Raw genomic sequence first — 16,575 nt, forward strand, 5'->3', positions numbered from 1 at the left:
CAGAGCTGCTCTCTGCTCTCAAAAGATCTCTGGCCCGAATCCTGGTCCTCATCGTCAGCCTCGGTTACGGCATCGTCAGGTGAGATCACTCTTTCCAAACAGAGCAGGTCTAGACCGTACTCTCTGTTCTATTATTATTAACAAAGACCCAACATCAAGACAGGATAAGATCCAGTCCCATCTTACAGTCAGGACTCAGTCTGATCTCATCCTTAATCCACCATGAGCAGAGCACTTTGCAGCATTTAGCAAGTTACAGTGGCAAGGACAAACTTCCTTTAACAGGCAGAAACCTCCAGCAGGACCAGACTCATGTTAGACACACATCTGCTGAGACCGTGTTGGAGAGAGGGATAGAGGGAGATGAAGAGAGAGAGAGATGATAGTGGGGAGACGGATAGCAGCTGGAGTCTTCCTTTAAACTTCCTTTAACAGGCAGAAACCTCCAGCAGGACCAGACTCATGTTAGACACACATCTGCTGAGACACAACAGAATAACTTGAATCGAGGAGTGATTTCTTTCAGTGCTTGTTTTAATGTTCATACTCTGATCTCTCTCCCTTCTCAGGCCCAGGCTGGGGACCACAGTGCACCGACTGGCCGCTGTTGGATTTCTCTACCTGATTTTCTCCTCTGTGGAAGGAGTTCTAAGAGTGACAGGAGTAAGTACAGACCAGTAACTGCTCAATCACGACGTGACAGCTATCAGTCAGTAGCTCAGTCTGTAGGGACTTGGTTTGGGAAGCAGAGGGTAACACCTTAAGTCCTGACTTCCTCCAGCCTCCCACGACCCTGAATGAGACAAGAGGAATAGATACACTCCCTTGCTTTGATTCCTCTTCATCCATTCCTGCAAAACAAAAACAGACTGCACTCCAGTTATCATGGATGAGACGTTGAGTGTCGCAGCCTCCTCAGGATGATTGGAGCTGATAGTAGTGGTGTATTTTTACATGAAACTCTTGCCTGGTGCAGCTTTTAAGGCACTCTGGATAAATAAATCTGATTTGAGAGGCGGAGACGACGGAGAGGGAAGGTTACGCAGGGATTCAGGCTCTGGGAGGCAGACGAGTGACGGTAATAGAGAATGACGAATCAGATCTGAGAGTGATTTCCAGATGAAGCCAGAGATGCTGCGAGTTTGAAAGTCACAAAATAAAAGGTTATGTAGAGGAATGAACGTGTAGGAAGACAGTAGAGAGGTTGGACTTACATCTTTACACACACACACACACACTCAGCTCTGTGCTCCTGTTTTGTCCCGTATCTAAGATATCCTCTATCTTCCTCCTGCAGGGTTTCTACGGGACGGTTGCCCTGGTGGCTAATCTCAGCCTCTCCCTCATCGACTCCTGTGTCATGTGGTGGATATCCTTTATCAGCCAGCATGCAGACAACCTTAGCTAATCAGGATTAGCATTTCCACACACACAAGCTTTCGATTACAGGCGTATTTAAATGTTTGTTGTCCTTAATTTGCATCCACATTTTCATCAGTCTGTCTCAAACCACTCGCCTCCTGAAGCTGCGCAGGAACGTGGTGAAGCTCTCCTTGTATCAGCACTTCACCAACACTCTCATCTTCTCCGTTCTCGGTGAGTAGCGACGGCTCGGAGATGAAAAGCCCCTCAGTTATAATGTTCCTTGTTTCAGGAGCAGCTGCCTCATTAGGTTCAGTTGAATCCATCGATTTCACACATCAGAGTCTGCAGAGTTTGGAGATGATGCTGCAGCTGTAAGGAGGACTGAGATGAAGCCTGGAGTGGCTTTAAAGCATAGAATCACAGCAGCAGTACGATGAGTGATATAACACGTAGAGATACTTTAGGATCAAAGTGATAAATTAATGAGGAACACTCAGAAGAAGTCTGATGTTTGAGATCTGCAAGTCATCAGTTTGTCTGAGAATAAAGTCACACATTTACAGGGGAAAAAAGGGGGAAAAAGGGATTTTTGTTATTTATTTTATCCTCAACTCAACTCATTTTTATTTTAAAGCACCTTTCAGACATTCAAGCATGCAGCATAAAGTGCTACACAAACAAACAGAGAGACAGAAAAGTGGAAAGGAAATGATATGCAACAGGATATGAAATTAAATCAATAAAATCAGACAAATATCAAAAAAAAAAAAAACATTAGAATTAAATCAATCAAATCAAATCAGACAAATATCAAAAAAAAATTTATTAAATCATTAGAATTAAGTCAATGAAATAAAATAATTATAATTAAATCAAAAAATGAAATAATTAGAATTAAATCAATAAAATAAAATTATTAGAATAAAATTAATAAAATAAAATCATTAGAATTAAATCAATGAAATAAAATAATTTTAAATAAATCAGTAAAATAAAATAATTAGACTTAAATTAAAAAAATAAAATCATTAGAATTAAATCAATAAAATAATATCATTAGAATTAAATCAATACAGTAACATCAGAAAAATTTAATGAAATCATTATAATTAAATCAATGAAATAAATAAGTCAATAAAATAAAATTGTTTTAATTAGATCAATACAATAACATCAGAGAAATATCAGAAAAATTAAATGAAATCATTATAATTAAGTCAATAAAATAAAATCAGACAAATAAAATATTAGAAAATTAAAATACATTATAGTAAGATAGAATAAAATAAAGAATAAAATAAGATGCTAAAACAATGGTCGTAATGGTAATAATGCAGTCTGATGTTGACTTTGTGTCCACAGCCTCCATCATCTTCATCATCTGGACCACCAAAGTCTTCAAGCTGGTGGACTGTCAGAGGGTCAGTTTTCTCTCATATTGATTCATCTTGTGTTGTTTCAGCTCTCGTCCTTCATGAGGTTTCTGTCTTATTTACTCCTAAAGAAAAGTGACCTCACCCTCCGACCTGCAATCATCTCTGTGCTCTGATCTGTCTTTATCCCCTCACAGGGTTGGAGGGACTTGTGGGTAGATGATGCATTCTGGCGTCTGCTGTTCTCCACCATCCTGCTGGTGATCATGGTGCTGCTGCGGCCCTCCGCTAACAGCCAGAGGTCAGAGTCCATGTGAAGGAAGAAACAGAGCCGGTGTTATCGCCCTACTGTGATTCCTTCACCTGAGTTATTCTTCCTGCAGTAGACTCTAACTGAGACACGACTTGAAAACACCTCCTGCATGGTGTTCCCATGGCTCCCCGTAAACCGTCTAAAGGTGTATTTTAACCGAGTTCTGTGGGTTAGATGGTCACCGTTATAAAGTATTTACCTGTGACAGAGTAAGGTGTAGTAGTGTGCTGCAGTTCAGAGGTTAATGAGGCCGTAGTTTGGAGAAAACTTTCGCTAAACATGGTCCAGTATTTCCTGATATGAACTCAAGGAAACCAGTTGTTTCAGGTGAGCACAGACCAACATGTTCCCTGGCTGTGACCTGGATGATGACGTACCTGATTGATACCTGTCAGAATCGTTGAATTAGAGTGAGCTCCGTGGCTCACAAGGTTAGGTAGCGGTTTCTATACTTAATCACATTTTGCTCTCGTGGGAACGAATCCAACTCCGTTTAAGTTTGTAAATACTTTATTTTTACATATTTAATGACTTTCGTCGGTAGCTGTGATGCACTGCTCACTGATCCAACCATTGTTGCTGCAGTAGATGTGAGATGAGACCCGAGAACTTCTGTTAATATGTTTGTAAATGTGTGGCGAATCTTGTGTCTGAAGCAGAACACAGCGCCTGCCTGTAAGTAAATACAACACAGCTGGATCACGGAAACCAGTTAGCGTAGAAACCAGTAGGGCGATAACACCGGTCCCTTTGAATCACCGGTGGTTATATCAACACTGTGTTTTGTTCTCTCTCAGATTCTCCCATTCTCCTCTGATTGATGAGGATGATGACGAAGAAGAGGCCAAGGAGCCCATGCTGAATGAGGCGTTCGGTAGGTTTTCTTATTACTCCAAATTCCCCCAGATCCGTGTCCGGTCCGTCTCTGATCTGTCACAGCACTAGATCTGATAGATTTCTATTCTAGTCAGTGTGTTAACTTCCACCGGATCCGCTCCGTTCCGTCTCTGATCCAGCAGGTCGGAGCCATCCAGATCAGAGGCGCAAGACTTCAGAGCAGATGGAGCAGGACAGGAAGTCAGGGACCAAAACAAAATGAAAACATCCAGTTAATTTTCAGAATAAAACACTCGTTAGATCGTTTTTAACTTAACTATGAAAACAAACCTCCATGATGAGCGGAGCCAGGCCTGGAGTCAACAGGTCAGAGGTTTTCAGAGGACCAGAAAGACAACATGGATGAGGAGAGGAGGAGGAGAATCCTTAATTCAGTGATTAAAACCTCAGTCACATGACTCCAGCTGCCCGGCGATCCTGCTCCATGCTGCATTTTAAAAAAGCAACCAGTGGGTGTTGACGGACGAGAGATCGGATCTGGTGTTATGCTCTGGTTATGAAATCAGCAAAGGGTTATTGGTGTTCTCTGCGCCTGTGTGTTTTTGCACCAAACTAACTCCTGATCTCAGGCTGCTCTCAGATTACCTCAGATCCACCTCATGGGGTTTGAGTTTCATTGTAACCTTTCATTACAGAGGGCACAGTTTAAGTCTGTTATCTGCTTATACAGATACGTAGAGATCAGATTTATTCAGAAACTCTCATAATCGTACAATTTGATAACCGAGTTATGCTTTAATCTCGTTATGGGATGAGAGACTTCTATCTGATCCCAGTTGTTTCTTTGTGACAGAGGGCATGAAGATGAGAGGCTCAAAGCCCGACACGAACGGTTCCCAGAAACTTCTGAGTAAAGAGGTGAGTTCCCTCTTCTCCTCTTTTCTTTATTTGATTACAAAATCTCATTATTTGTGTTATTTTGAACTCTTTGTTTTCCAGGATGAAGACCTGAAATGGGTGGAGGAGAACATTCCTACAACTGTTGCTGACGTGTGAGTGAAATCAAATACAGTTTCAGACATTAAGCTGACATGTTGAACTAGGATGGTTCCTGTAAGCTTGAAAATACACTCTAACAGGTTCACATTACACCTTAACACATACCTGGAATTTTTGAGAACAAGGTTTCAGCTTAAAAAGTTAATCTGTCTTAAAATGTCATATTATCGCAGCTTATGCAAGTGTATTACACCGCAGGCTGAGGAGATATGCGTTCAGCTCTCAGCTCGCTTCACGTCTGAAACAGAGATTATTTAAATGTCATTTGACCTGCGTGTGAACTTCCTGCACTCTCTGACCCCTCTTTGTGTTCTCTTCATACAGAGCGCTCCCTGTGATGCTCGATGAGGAAGAGGTGAGGACTCTTTCTACCCTCCCATGCTCCTCACATGATCACATTCCTCTATTTGTAGGAGGATAATTCAAATCTGTCTTCTTGTTGCAGGAAATCCTTAAAACCAAGATGGAGCGATCCAAAATGGAGTAGACGTTGATGCGAGGAGGAGATGTGAGAATGAGGAGAAGGCTATTTCACTGAGGCAGCGATGAATGCGTTCTGAGTGATCTGATTACCAAAAAAAAATGTGGGCAAAGCCAACCTTTCTCTCCAGACACTACATCTTAAGTTTCATTTCACCCGTATTGTGTAAACACTGTTATAAGCTCAGAGAAGCATGAGTAATGTGTCGATGAAGAGGCGATACTGTGCGACCCCCGTAGTTCGAGGGGTCGGCTGTTCGATGTCAAGTTTCTGGGAGAAGGATGAAAACTGAGGAGCGGAGCACTTTCATAAATATTCTATGTGTTTCAAAGCTTCAGTGTCAAAAAGTAGGCCAAACTCAAGCAGAGAGCATTTTACACAATAATATTAAATCAAATCCTCTCCTGTGTTTAAAGAAACAGATCATATTTAACAGAGTTAGGTTTCTGAAGCACAGGGAGGAGGATGAGATGGTACAAGGGAAGTTTCCCCTCTTATTTTGAAATGTAGAAGTGACCCCAAGTTGTATGATACCAGGCCTGACAGAGGATATATTCAGATACAAGCAAGATGCTTGGTAGCAAAAATGTATGGTGGTCCTAAGAGCTCAAAACACTACAGATGAAGAAATACATGCAAATCAAGGAAATATCTTTGACTATTTTAAGACATGTTTTCTAAACACATCAAAATGACAAAATGTGTCCAAATAGCACAAAAATACCTTACTTACCTTACCTCAAACCCCATGATACTTTCAAAATAAAAGCTTCTTTTTCATATTTACAACTCTATGATTAAGGGCCTGTGTCCATCAACAGCATCAGAGCTGCTGCTAATGCTGCAACAGAACTTCTGTGATCTATATGTTTTATTTTAAGATGCCATTGAATGAAAGAAAATATGATGCATGGAAAACAGACTTAACAGTCACCCCAAGGGGACTGTGGGACAACTTTTTGAACCTAGCAACAGTATGGGCTGGTGAGAAGCGCTCCGACATTCAAAGGCTGATTTATACTTCTGCGTTAAATCAACGGTGTACCCTACGCCGGGGGTCCGCGTAGCTCCCGTACCTACGCCGAGGCCTACGCACGTAGCTGACGTGCACCTCCTCCAAAATGTAACTCCCCGTAGAGCTGACGCGGACCGCAAGCTCTGTGATTGGTCCGCTCGGCGGCTTTGTCTTGCCCGCATTTAAAGCACTTCTGGGATCCCGGACATCGGCCGTGTATTTCATCTCCTCCTCTCTATTCTTCATGTAATCATGTCTGTATGATAAACAGCAACATGTATCAGCTGTAGATTAACATAACACGCTCTGAATCTCTGTGGAAAAGTAAACAGAGATCGTAGCGGGACCGGAAGTAGACGGCCGGCTATCAGAGAGACCGCACTGCCCTCAGGCGTTTCGGCGAAGAATAGCTGTGCGTCACTGACACACCGACGCACAAGTATGTGGTGCTCATGTCTGCGTCAGCCCCTGCTGCGTAGGGGAGACGCAGAAGTATAAATCAGCCTTAAGTCATGGGTGCTTCCACAGCAAAAGACGATGGTTAATGGACACAGGCCCTGACACATCATCGTGAAGTTCCCTGACAGAGCAAAGATCCAAAATGCAAATAAATCATACATCACAGACACATTTCTTAACACGAAGAAATGCAGTCAAAAATGTGGCAAAAAAAATTCTCAAAGGAACAAACATTTCTGCAAAAATAAAAAAAAGGGAAAAACTGAATTTGGTAATTTCACCAAATTATACTATGTAACCAAATCCTACAACACAACTAAAAATTGTATCAACACTAACTACTTCTACAACCCTTCCAAATACCACAAACACAACCACATACAGCACAACAAAAACAACCAAAATCTGCAACACAAAAGAGTTTCACAACAAAAAACAAAACAAAATAGAGTTTTGGCAACACAACGAGAATTTGAAACGCAATCAAAGATCAAAACAATTATGTAAACTTCAAAAAACCACAACATAACCAGCAACACAACTAGATATTACGACACAACCATCAGCAAAACACAATAAAACTCAACGACAGCCAAATTCTTTCAAAACAAAAGAGCTTCAATTCTCCACAAAATTCCACCAAACAAGCATGTTTTTGCTCCACAGTAATACGTCTTTTTTCCAAACATCAAGTTAGCAAACAACAAATAAAAAAAACAACTAGCATGAGAATTCAAATTGATTCATTGTTTTTTGCAGGTTATTTAATGTTAAGAGCTCGAAGGGCCACTGAAAATGTAAGATGTAAAAAGTTCTCTTTTCAGAAATTATTTTCATCCCTTTCAATCTCTAATAAGTTAACTACATAATAGGTATATTTAATATTTCAATGGGTGAACAACTGAGTTGTATAATTCAACATTAATAAGCCAGATAACTTCAGATCAATGTTTTGATGTTTCTTTTCTTATCTGGCAAACATTTCTCATCTCATTTCTTGTAGCTGCACCAACATGCTATTTATGTAAGTCTTATTAACACATAAGGAACAACTCTTTATCTGACTAGCTGATTAATCAGAGTATTTAAATAAACACACTACTGTCACTTCATGTGAAAACAGCTGCTCCAGTGAATTTAATACTTGAACTGTAGCACAGTTTTCAGGGTTAATCTGCTACATCTCTTCTTTTTGGGGGATTCTTGTGTTGACTGAGGATAATTTAATATCCTAAATGTACAGGTATGTCCCAAAACACAGCGCCCATTGAGTGGACACAAGCATTGTGCACAAGGTCAAAGAACAGCAGCTCTCATAACTGAAAATGTGACTCTAATATTGCAGATTTGCTGCTGCTGATAAATAAGAGGCTGTTTGCTCCTCTTTGATAACCCTTGAAACAAACACATCTCCAGACCAGGCAGAAGTAGTCATGAGTCTGATATTAATGATGTTTATATCCATCACATTTTCATATAGCTGCAGTGATTCAGGTCCACTTCATGTTGCTCTAAAGTGAAAGCTTTATTGTATCCAGTGGATCACAGAAACCATTGATGAACCCCACAGATGTGGTTTTAGACTAAACTCAGATACACATGTCATTTGTCTTACTGTTTGTAACACTATCACACTCACCCTCCACAAACTGGGCCACAGCTTTGTTAAAGTGTCACCCAAAATCAGTAACACTAAGTAGATTTAATAATATTTAATGAATGAATTCACTCTATAGATTCCTTTGAGCCTCTCTTACTCACATTTTAAACTGGCCTCTTCACGGGCAGCATTTTATCTCCGTCCTTGTGCAATCTACTACAGAATGTGTGGATAATCTAAATTCCTTAATTTATGTTTTTTTTTATATTTGTCCACGTCTTATTGAGGATATTTAATTTTAGAGAGAATCTAATGCCCAGGTTTCTGGATGTGTCTGCTTTGTAATGTGAAGCTGATGATGTTGTATGGCTTTTTGCGTATGTCCTGCAAATAAAATTTATATTAAAACATGATCACATGGTGAGTTTTCTGTGGTAGTAGAGTTCTTTTTAATAAGTGGGTGACAGATCCTGAACATGTCATCTTTTCTTCTGTATGTCCTTTATTCCCCTTTAGTGCTCTGTGATGCAACATGTTACAAAAATGATAAAAATAATAATAATAATAACTAAAAAAGTTTTAGGACACCCTTCACATTTTGCACAATCTCAAATATTGTCATGAAATATTTGTGTAAAAATCTGTTTTGTGTTTCAAGCTTTAGACAGACATAAACAAATACAAATGATATTATTTTTTTGTTTATTGTTCACAAGAAAAACTAACAAAGCTAAATTCTTGACAGTTTCAATATGTCAGTTCTCAAAATTGTCTGTATCAAAGTCAACAAATAACAGAAAGTGTTCAAAACTGAACAAAAAGTAAATAAACCCGGCTGTGACTGGACTAAAAGAAATTGCAATTGAAGACCTAAGAGTGATTCTCAATGCAATATTTGGGGTGTCCAAAAACTTTTTTCCACCACTGTAAATAAAGATTCAAGATTCAAGATTCAAGACTCAAGAAAGCTTTATTGCCAAGTTAGCTCACACACACAAGGAATTTGACATAGCAAATGGAACACTAGTACTTAACAACAAGACAGTAAGGACAATAAATATATAAACCTAAACAAATCCAAAAATTCTAAATGAAAATAAAAATACTATCTGTACAAAGAAAGGTAAAGAAGTCTTTTTAAAGACATGAAATAAGTTAAATTAGCCTCAGTCAGAGTGCACATGTAGTAGATGAATATAATAATAAAATATGTTATGGAATAATTTACACTATTGTATATATTGTAATAAAAGTATTAAAAGGACAATAAAAGAGGTTTTCAGAATGAGAGGACGACATCTCATTGGGAAAATTAGAAAAAGTGAAAAGGATAAATTAGGAACATTAAAATAATGAAGGAAACATTTTTTTATATAATGTATAATGTGTTATTTTTTGTGCAAACAATATTTTAAAAATCACCTTTAGGGACACCATAAAAAAGGAGATTTTATGAAATTAAATAAATCTAAAAAAATACACAAAACTTGCTTCCTATATGTATTGCAGTCAAGATAGTTGCATAGCTTTTCTATTTTAAATGTATTTATCAACGATCATAATAAATGTATGGCTGTATCTGTATTTCTTTATCATTATTATTATTATTATTATTATTATTATTATTATTATTATTATTATTATTATTATCATTATTATTATTGTTATTATTATTATTTATAAAAGTTTACCTAAACGGGTCATAACATGATAAACTCTCAGTATCTCTAAATCTGTGAATAAATAAAGTACAATAAAATAATAATATAAAATCCCGCGAGATTTCTTTAATTCCTATTAAAACCCAGAGTCTCGCGAGAGTTCTCCTCTTTCATCGAGCACAAATATAGTCACTGCACCTTTAATGCGTTCCTCGTGAGTCTGCTGACTCTGTCATGTGCCGGTCAAACCTGCAGCCTCAGCGCAGCGTCAACAACACTGAGGAAGTAACGACAGGCTAACTTAGCTAACACAGATAACTAGCCTCCACAGAGGATTCAGGGTGTTTTATTAGTGAGTTATTAACCAGAGGCTGTAGTTTTATTCTTCGATACAGTATCCAACCCGCCATGTTTAATATTCAGTGTCCATGGAGTGAGAGGGAAACATGTTTAGGAGAGGTAGCTGTTGCTTGCTAACTCCTCAGCTAGCAGGCTAACGATCAGCTGTTGTTTGGTTGGAGAGACAGCTAGCTAACAAGCAGAAGAACAAAGCGTTAGAGGAATCTTTATCAGATATTCCTCCACTTAAAGGAGACCCAGTGAAAGGCTCGGACGGTTAATGGAGACACAGAGAGGTGCACCGCCCTGACACACTCATCAGCGGTCAGTCGGTCAGCTGGTGTCCGAGCAGTCGTCTCCTCGGGGGGGATCCATCCATCAGAGCTGTCCCTGATTTAACCAGCTTCAAGATGCATGACGCGTATGAACCAGTGCCTATCCTGGAGAAGCTTCCTCTGCAGATCGACTGTCTTGCGGCCTGGGGTGAGTTGTTGACACCTTGTGCATCCCACATCTTAAGACATATTCTGAGTCCCACTGGGGTTTCATTGAGCTGCAGTCTCAGGTGTCACACAGGTCCAACAGTGTGAATCATCATCCCTCTGCACAGCTGAACTGAAATTTTAGTATTACTTAATATGCACAATGAAAAGAGGGCTTAAATCTTGTGTTTTTCTCCCCTCAGAGGACTGGCTGCTCGTGGGAACAAAGCCAGGACATCTCCTCCTCTACAGAATAAAGAAGGATGCAGGTATGACAGAGACAACTTGTTGTTCCCTGCCTCTCTTGATAATGTGAGTTATTCTTGATGACCTTGTCTATTCTCTCCTCAGGCAGTAACCGGTTTGAGGTGACGCTGGAAAAATCCAATAAGAACTTCTCAAAGAAGATCCAGCAGGTAAATAAGACCGCAGGATGGAGACTTATGCTAATCACAGGGTCATTTAACCACAGACAAATACACTAAAGGTCATTAACACTGTAATAAGAAGTGGTAAGGGTTATAAAACAAGTATTACATTAATAGCTTGCTTATAATCACATGAGGTAGATGGGTTAACAGAATATATACATAGTAATACATAATATATTGACAAGTACAAACGCAAAGCAAAATGAGGCAATAAATAAAAACAAAACTTAAAAGCATAGAAACTTATAAATATATATATTAAAATATCTAAAATCCCAGAATAAAAGCTTTCCTGTAAAGCTGTGTCTTGAGTAATGAAATAAAACAACATACTGACTCTGCAGGTCTGATCCAGAGTGTAGGAGCTCTGACTGAGAAGGCCCTGTCCTCTTTGGTTTTCAGTCAGGACCTTGGAACAGCCAGCAGAGCTCTGCCAGAGGATCTCAGACTGATAGATGTACAGGTGGATAGTTCCATGTGGAGACATTCTTAATGTAGACATGTGCAAAACAGGGTGCATTAATACCTGCATACATCAAAAAGTCTGAAGGGAGGATGTATTTAAAGTCAAATAATCCAGATTTTAAGACCACCTGCTGTATCACCTTGTTGTTGTTGTTATGAGCAATAATACAGCCTGATAGTAAATATAAGTCTTCTCTAAATCCACCTATTGCAACTATGTTATTCAATTTGAATAACAGCTCATTTTGATATGTTTTGATTAAGTGTTTATCTTTTATTTAACCAGGTTGGTCCCACTGAGATCAAAGATCTCTTTTCCAAGGGAGACCTGACCAAGACAGTCAGCAGCAAAACACACAAAGTTACAGACATAGACACACAGAGAACCAAAGTACACTTTACAAGCACAATGAATGTCGCAGAAGAGTCAGTACCTAGGAAGCAGTTGTAGCAAGACACACTAAAAACAACAACAACATCCTGAAGATTCAACTTCAAGTTCTTTCATTTAAGATTTAAAAACATTTAGTGACACCAGCTTCTTGAGTTTCAAGCCATTCTGCAATAAATTCCATTTATTCACATAATTGTTTAATTATATGTTGGATTGGCAGATTCATGATTCAAAATTCATGTATTGTCATTCAACTCTATACCAGACAGTTACACAGCAGAGTGACATAAAGATGCCTGTAGCTCAAGATACTAAAAACAGCTATAAAACAGATGGATGGATTTTATTGATCTTACAGTGTGTAATAAATACAGAGGATTAAGTGGCAAAATGAAGCAGCAGCACACAAAGGGGGAGCAGCTGCAACAGGCTGTGATCTAGCACAGCGCTGTAATTGACCCCACATTGATCTGTCCCGTAATAATGCTTTGTTACTATTGATTAGCTCACCCGGTCCCCTCTCTCTGTTCTTATATTGCTTTTTATTCAACTCAACTTTATTTATATATCACCTTTCATACATATAAACATGCAGACTAAAGTGCTTCACAGAATAACAGAGAGACAGAAAACAACAGAGATGGTGAAATCATAAAAGGCAGGATTATAAATAAAATGCTTAAAAATAAAATAAAATCAATACAGTGAAAATTATGAAATAAGGAAGAGTGGAAAGAAAAGTTCAAAATGAGGTAGCATTAAAAAGATTAGATGAATATAAGAAATAAATAGATAGATAATTAGATAAGATAAATAAATGTTAAAGCAATGATTATAATAATAATGCTATTGGAATTATTGGAATGACTCACATCAATAGTTCTTGACTTCTCATGCTAACTGATCGTTGCTGGAGCCTCACAGGAAGTGGCTCAAACAGCTAACACCTACATGAACGTCTGATTGGTCCCTAACTTTGATTTTCGTCCCTCTCCTTTCTGCAGCTCTATGTCGTCTCACAATACAAAATTCTTGTCAGCCTTCTGGGTAAGTTTCTCTCCCTGTTAATGCACATTTAAATTTAACACTTAAGTCAGATCATTTATTAGAATAACATCCCTGGAGAACTGTAAACTTCCTCTCTTCAGTCTCCAAGAAATAGAGCTTTTCTGTTTTCTCCCACAGAGAACAACATCCACGTCCACGACCTCCTGACCTTCCAGCAGATCACTGTCCTGTCCAAAGCTAAAGGAGCCACGCTCTTCGCCTGTGACCTGCAGGTCAGTCCCAGTCCCTCTGAGGGTGCAGCTTTAGACTTCAGACATTACTCCTGCATTATTCATCATCACTGTGCAACATTGTGCAGCATATTCATATGAGTATCGCTCCCCGTTCCCAGTCCCTCCAGTCCCTCCAGTGAGAGTTTCTCCCTCTAGTCGCCGGTCGTTCAGTTATGATAGGAGGCACTGGTTTGCAGGAAAGACAGATGAGTCAGTGTCTCAGTGGAAACTTGTTTCAGGTCCAGGGAGTTTTGAGTGAGCTGGTTTATGAACCATCAAATGAGGCTGCATTGGTTCAGAACCAGCAGTTTTTACAAGTCTAGACTCGTTTAATGCAGCTCATCTGTAATCTACTGACCTTTTTCCTGGAGCGTCTGTCAGCCTTATGAATGTGCACACTCGCTTCATTCATGCAATTCAATTCAATGCATTGTGGTATGTTATTATTAACATGCTGCAGAAGTTCTTGGGGTATAAAGAACAGGAAACACACTGAACACAGAAGAATGCAGCTCAACAAATAATAAACAGATAAAACAGGGAGTTTATGAACATATCCACTACCAGTCAGAAGTTTGGACACACCTTCTCAATCAAGGGTTTGTATTTATTTTAATTATTGTAAACACTGTAGATTAATACTGAAGACATCAAAACTATGAAAGAACATATATGGAATTATTTAATTCACAAAAAGTGTTAAACAAAGCAGAATCTGTTTTATATTTTAGATTCTGTAAAGTAGCCCCCTTTTTCCTTCATGACAGCTTTGCACACTCTTGGTATTCTCTCAGTCTGCTTCATGAAGTGGTCTCCTGGAATGGTTTCTAATGAACATGAGCCTTGTCAAGAGTTCATTTGTAGAATGACTTGCCTTCTTAATGTGTTTGAGACCATCAGGTGTGTTGTTCAGAGGTAGGGTTAGTACACAATGGATAGCCCTATTTAACTACTGTTGTAATCCAGATTATGGCAAAACCAGATTATTTCATAGTTTTGATGTCTTCAGTATTGATCTACAATGTTGAAAATAAACAAGGTGTGTCCAAACTTTTGACTGGTAGTGAACAAGTATTTCAAAGTGCGTTGGGCAGCTGCCTTTGATTGCATCCTATCTTGTGTCGTCTCTTCTTTATTGCTGCAACAGCTCTGCCAACTTTTTTTGGCATGAGCTTGTTTTTATCTTGATTGTTGCTGCCAAAGGGTTGCTAAACTTCCTTTCCTTGTTCTGTAACAATGACAACAAAGATCAGTGTGTGTCTGTTCTTTTAACCTCAAAATGGATGGAAACAGAGGCAAAGATACACAAACTTTGCAGTTAATGAGCTAAAACAAACTTCAAACCCTCTCATGTTTCCTATATTGTTTTACGGCACAGTCAAACAGTCTTTGCAATCACTTTTTTCCTTTAAGTCCTGCTTGTTTGTGTTGTACTCTGTGGTTTAAAGTCAAGAGTTGTGCATCTTGTCTCTCTCGTCCTCAGCAAACCAGCTCAGGAGAGGAAAAGCTGAGAATGTGTGTCGCCGTGAAAAAGAAACTCCAGCTGTATTTCTGGAAGGATAGAGAGTTCCACGAGCTGCAGGTAAAAGAAAACACATTTGGTGATCCGGTGTTTGAGTTTCCAGTCTGTCCTTCTCCTTGTTTTGAAAACCTAAATGTTTGTTTTGTGTCTGACAGGGGGACTTCAGCGCTCCAGATATTCCAAAGTCCATGGCTTGGTGTGAAAACTCCATATGTGTCGGTTTCAAACGAGACTATTACCTCATTCGGGTATGAGCTACAGGAAAGAATAACACACAGCTGTACTGGAAGTGATACTCCACCCAGAATGTACCTTCTAAATATAAAACCTCGTCCAGTTTAGACTTTAAATACTTTAAAACATCCATAGAAACCACCTTAACCTCTCCATGTCAGTGTCTGCATCATTTTTTATTCAGAATATTACAAAGAGAGCATCAAATCTTCACTTTCAGACAGCTCATGTGCATCCCTGTGCACTGAGCTGGACTCTAACATGACTCTAACAGGAACTTGTGGGTTAAATTTTCACTTCTACAGTTTCTGCAAACATTTGAAGGAGCTTATCAAGTCAGCAGAGTGTTTTAAAGACAGCTCCTGCAGAAATATCTCTTTAAAATCATCTCTCTTTGAACAGTTTAGAAGCAGCATGTCATACAGTTAGTCCCAGACTGTTTAGTTGTCCTTAAATGTGTTGTCAAGACATAAATATCTTCTGTATCATGTCTCAGATGGACGGTCGTGGCACCATCAAGGAACTCTTCCCCACCGGCAAACAGCTGGAGCCTCTAGTCGCCCCGCTGGCTGACGGGAAGGTGGCTGTGGGTCAGGATGATCTTACCGTAGTGCTCAATGAGGAGGGCGTGTGCACCCAGAAGTGCGCCCTGAACTGGACCGACATCCCCATCGCAATGGGTAAGAAAGAAGCACAAGAACTGAAGCTGTGATGTGACTCTGCACTCAGGAATGTTTAATCAAGGTCTTAGCTTCTTCTCCATCCTTTTTTGACTTTCTGTATCTTCCAAAGAGTCGACCTGAATTTGATATCAGGAAGAACGGACAGAAATGTCAAAAGGACACAAAATAGAGCAAAAAGTCGTTCTCTAACTTGCTGTCTCGGTCAGTTTTCAAGACAACACAGAGATATTCTTTAAAGCCTGAATGAAGACCTACAGTGTTTGTAATGTGTTGGCTTTTTTAAGCTGCTTAGCCACTAAACTTGCTTTCTGGTTGAAATTGTTTTTAAATCAGGGGTCCGTGGATCAGATCTTTTGCTTCTAACACATAAAACGTTTTGCCAAAACGTGGCACTCCTTCAGGCGTGGATTTAACCGAAGCCTGTGGCCCCTTTCCCATATGTCATTCCCCCACTCTCTCTCATCCGGTTTCCTGCTCTATCCACTGTCCTCTCCTCCCTAAATGAAGATGTAAAAGCCCACAAAAATTGCTTATAAAAACACAAAATGTGTCCCTCTTTCCAGCCAGTAAACCATGAGCTGG

At 39.3% G+C, this 16,575-nt stretch overlaps 2 protein-coding genes across 5 annotated transcripts in view; both read left to right on the forward strand.

Moving 5' to 3' along the window:
- The window catches only part of LOC117806768 (transmembrane protein 87A-like), a 17,326-nt gene extending 8,411 nt beyond the window's left edge, over nt 1-8,915 (forward strand). The window contains exons 10-20 of the mRNA XM_034675826.1: nt 1-79; nt 570-663; nt 1,298-1,369; nt 1,488-1,596; nt 2,728-2,786; nt 2,936-3,039; nt 3,849-3,925; nt 4,742-4,806; nt 4,888-4,940; nt 5,272-5,302; nt 5,393-8,915. The exon at nt 1-79 is cut by the window's left edge and continues 21 nt beyond it. Coding sequence (XP_034531717.1) covers nt 1-79; nt 570-663; nt 1,298-1,369; nt 1,488-1,596; nt 2,728-2,786; nt 2,936-3,039; nt 3,849-3,925; nt 4,742-4,806; nt 4,888-4,940; nt 5,272-5,302; nt 5,393-5,434 — 785 coding nt within the window. The 3' untranslated portion in view covers nt 5,435-8,915. The remainder of the gene's footprint in view (nt 80-569; nt 664-1,297; nt 1,370-1,487; nt 1,597-2,727; nt 2,787-2,935; nt 3,040-3,848; nt 3,926-4,741; nt 4,807-4,887; nt 4,941-5,271; nt 5,303-5,392) is intronic.
- A 1,437-nt stretch (nt 8,916-10,352) lies between these two features.
- vps39 (VPS39 subunit of HOPS complex) overlaps nt 10,353-16,575 on the forward strand; it is a 34,937-nt gene continuing 28,714 nt past the window's right edge. For all 4 annotated transcript variants that reach the window (XM_034675138.1, XM_034675139.1, XM_034675136.1 and 1 more), the window contains exons 1-8: nt 10,353-10,985; nt 11,188-11,253; nt 11,336-11,400; nt 13,279-13,321; nt 13,460-13,554; nt 15,038-15,136; nt 15,232-15,324; nt 15,807-15,990. In XM_034675138.1, coding sequence (XP_034531029.1) covers nt 10,913-10,985; nt 11,188-11,253; nt 11,336-11,400; nt 13,279-13,321; nt 13,460-13,554; nt 15,038-15,136; nt 15,232-15,324; nt 15,807-15,990 — 718 coding nt within the window. In that variant the 5' untranslated portion in view covers nt 10,353-10,912. The remainder of the gene's footprint in view (nt 10,986-11,187; nt 11,254-11,335; nt 11,401-13,278; nt 13,322-13,459; nt 13,555-15,037; nt 15,137-15,231; nt 15,325-15,806; nt 15,991-16,575) is intronic.

Source organism: Notolabrus celidotus, chromosome 22 (genome assembly GCF_009762535.1).
Source record: "Notolabrus celidotus isolate fNotCel1 chromosome 22, fNotCel1.pri, whole genome shotgun sequence".
NCBI classification, from domain to species: domain Eukaryota; kingdom Metazoa; phylum Chordata; class Actinopteri; order Labriformes; family Labridae; genus Notolabrus; species Notolabrus celidotus.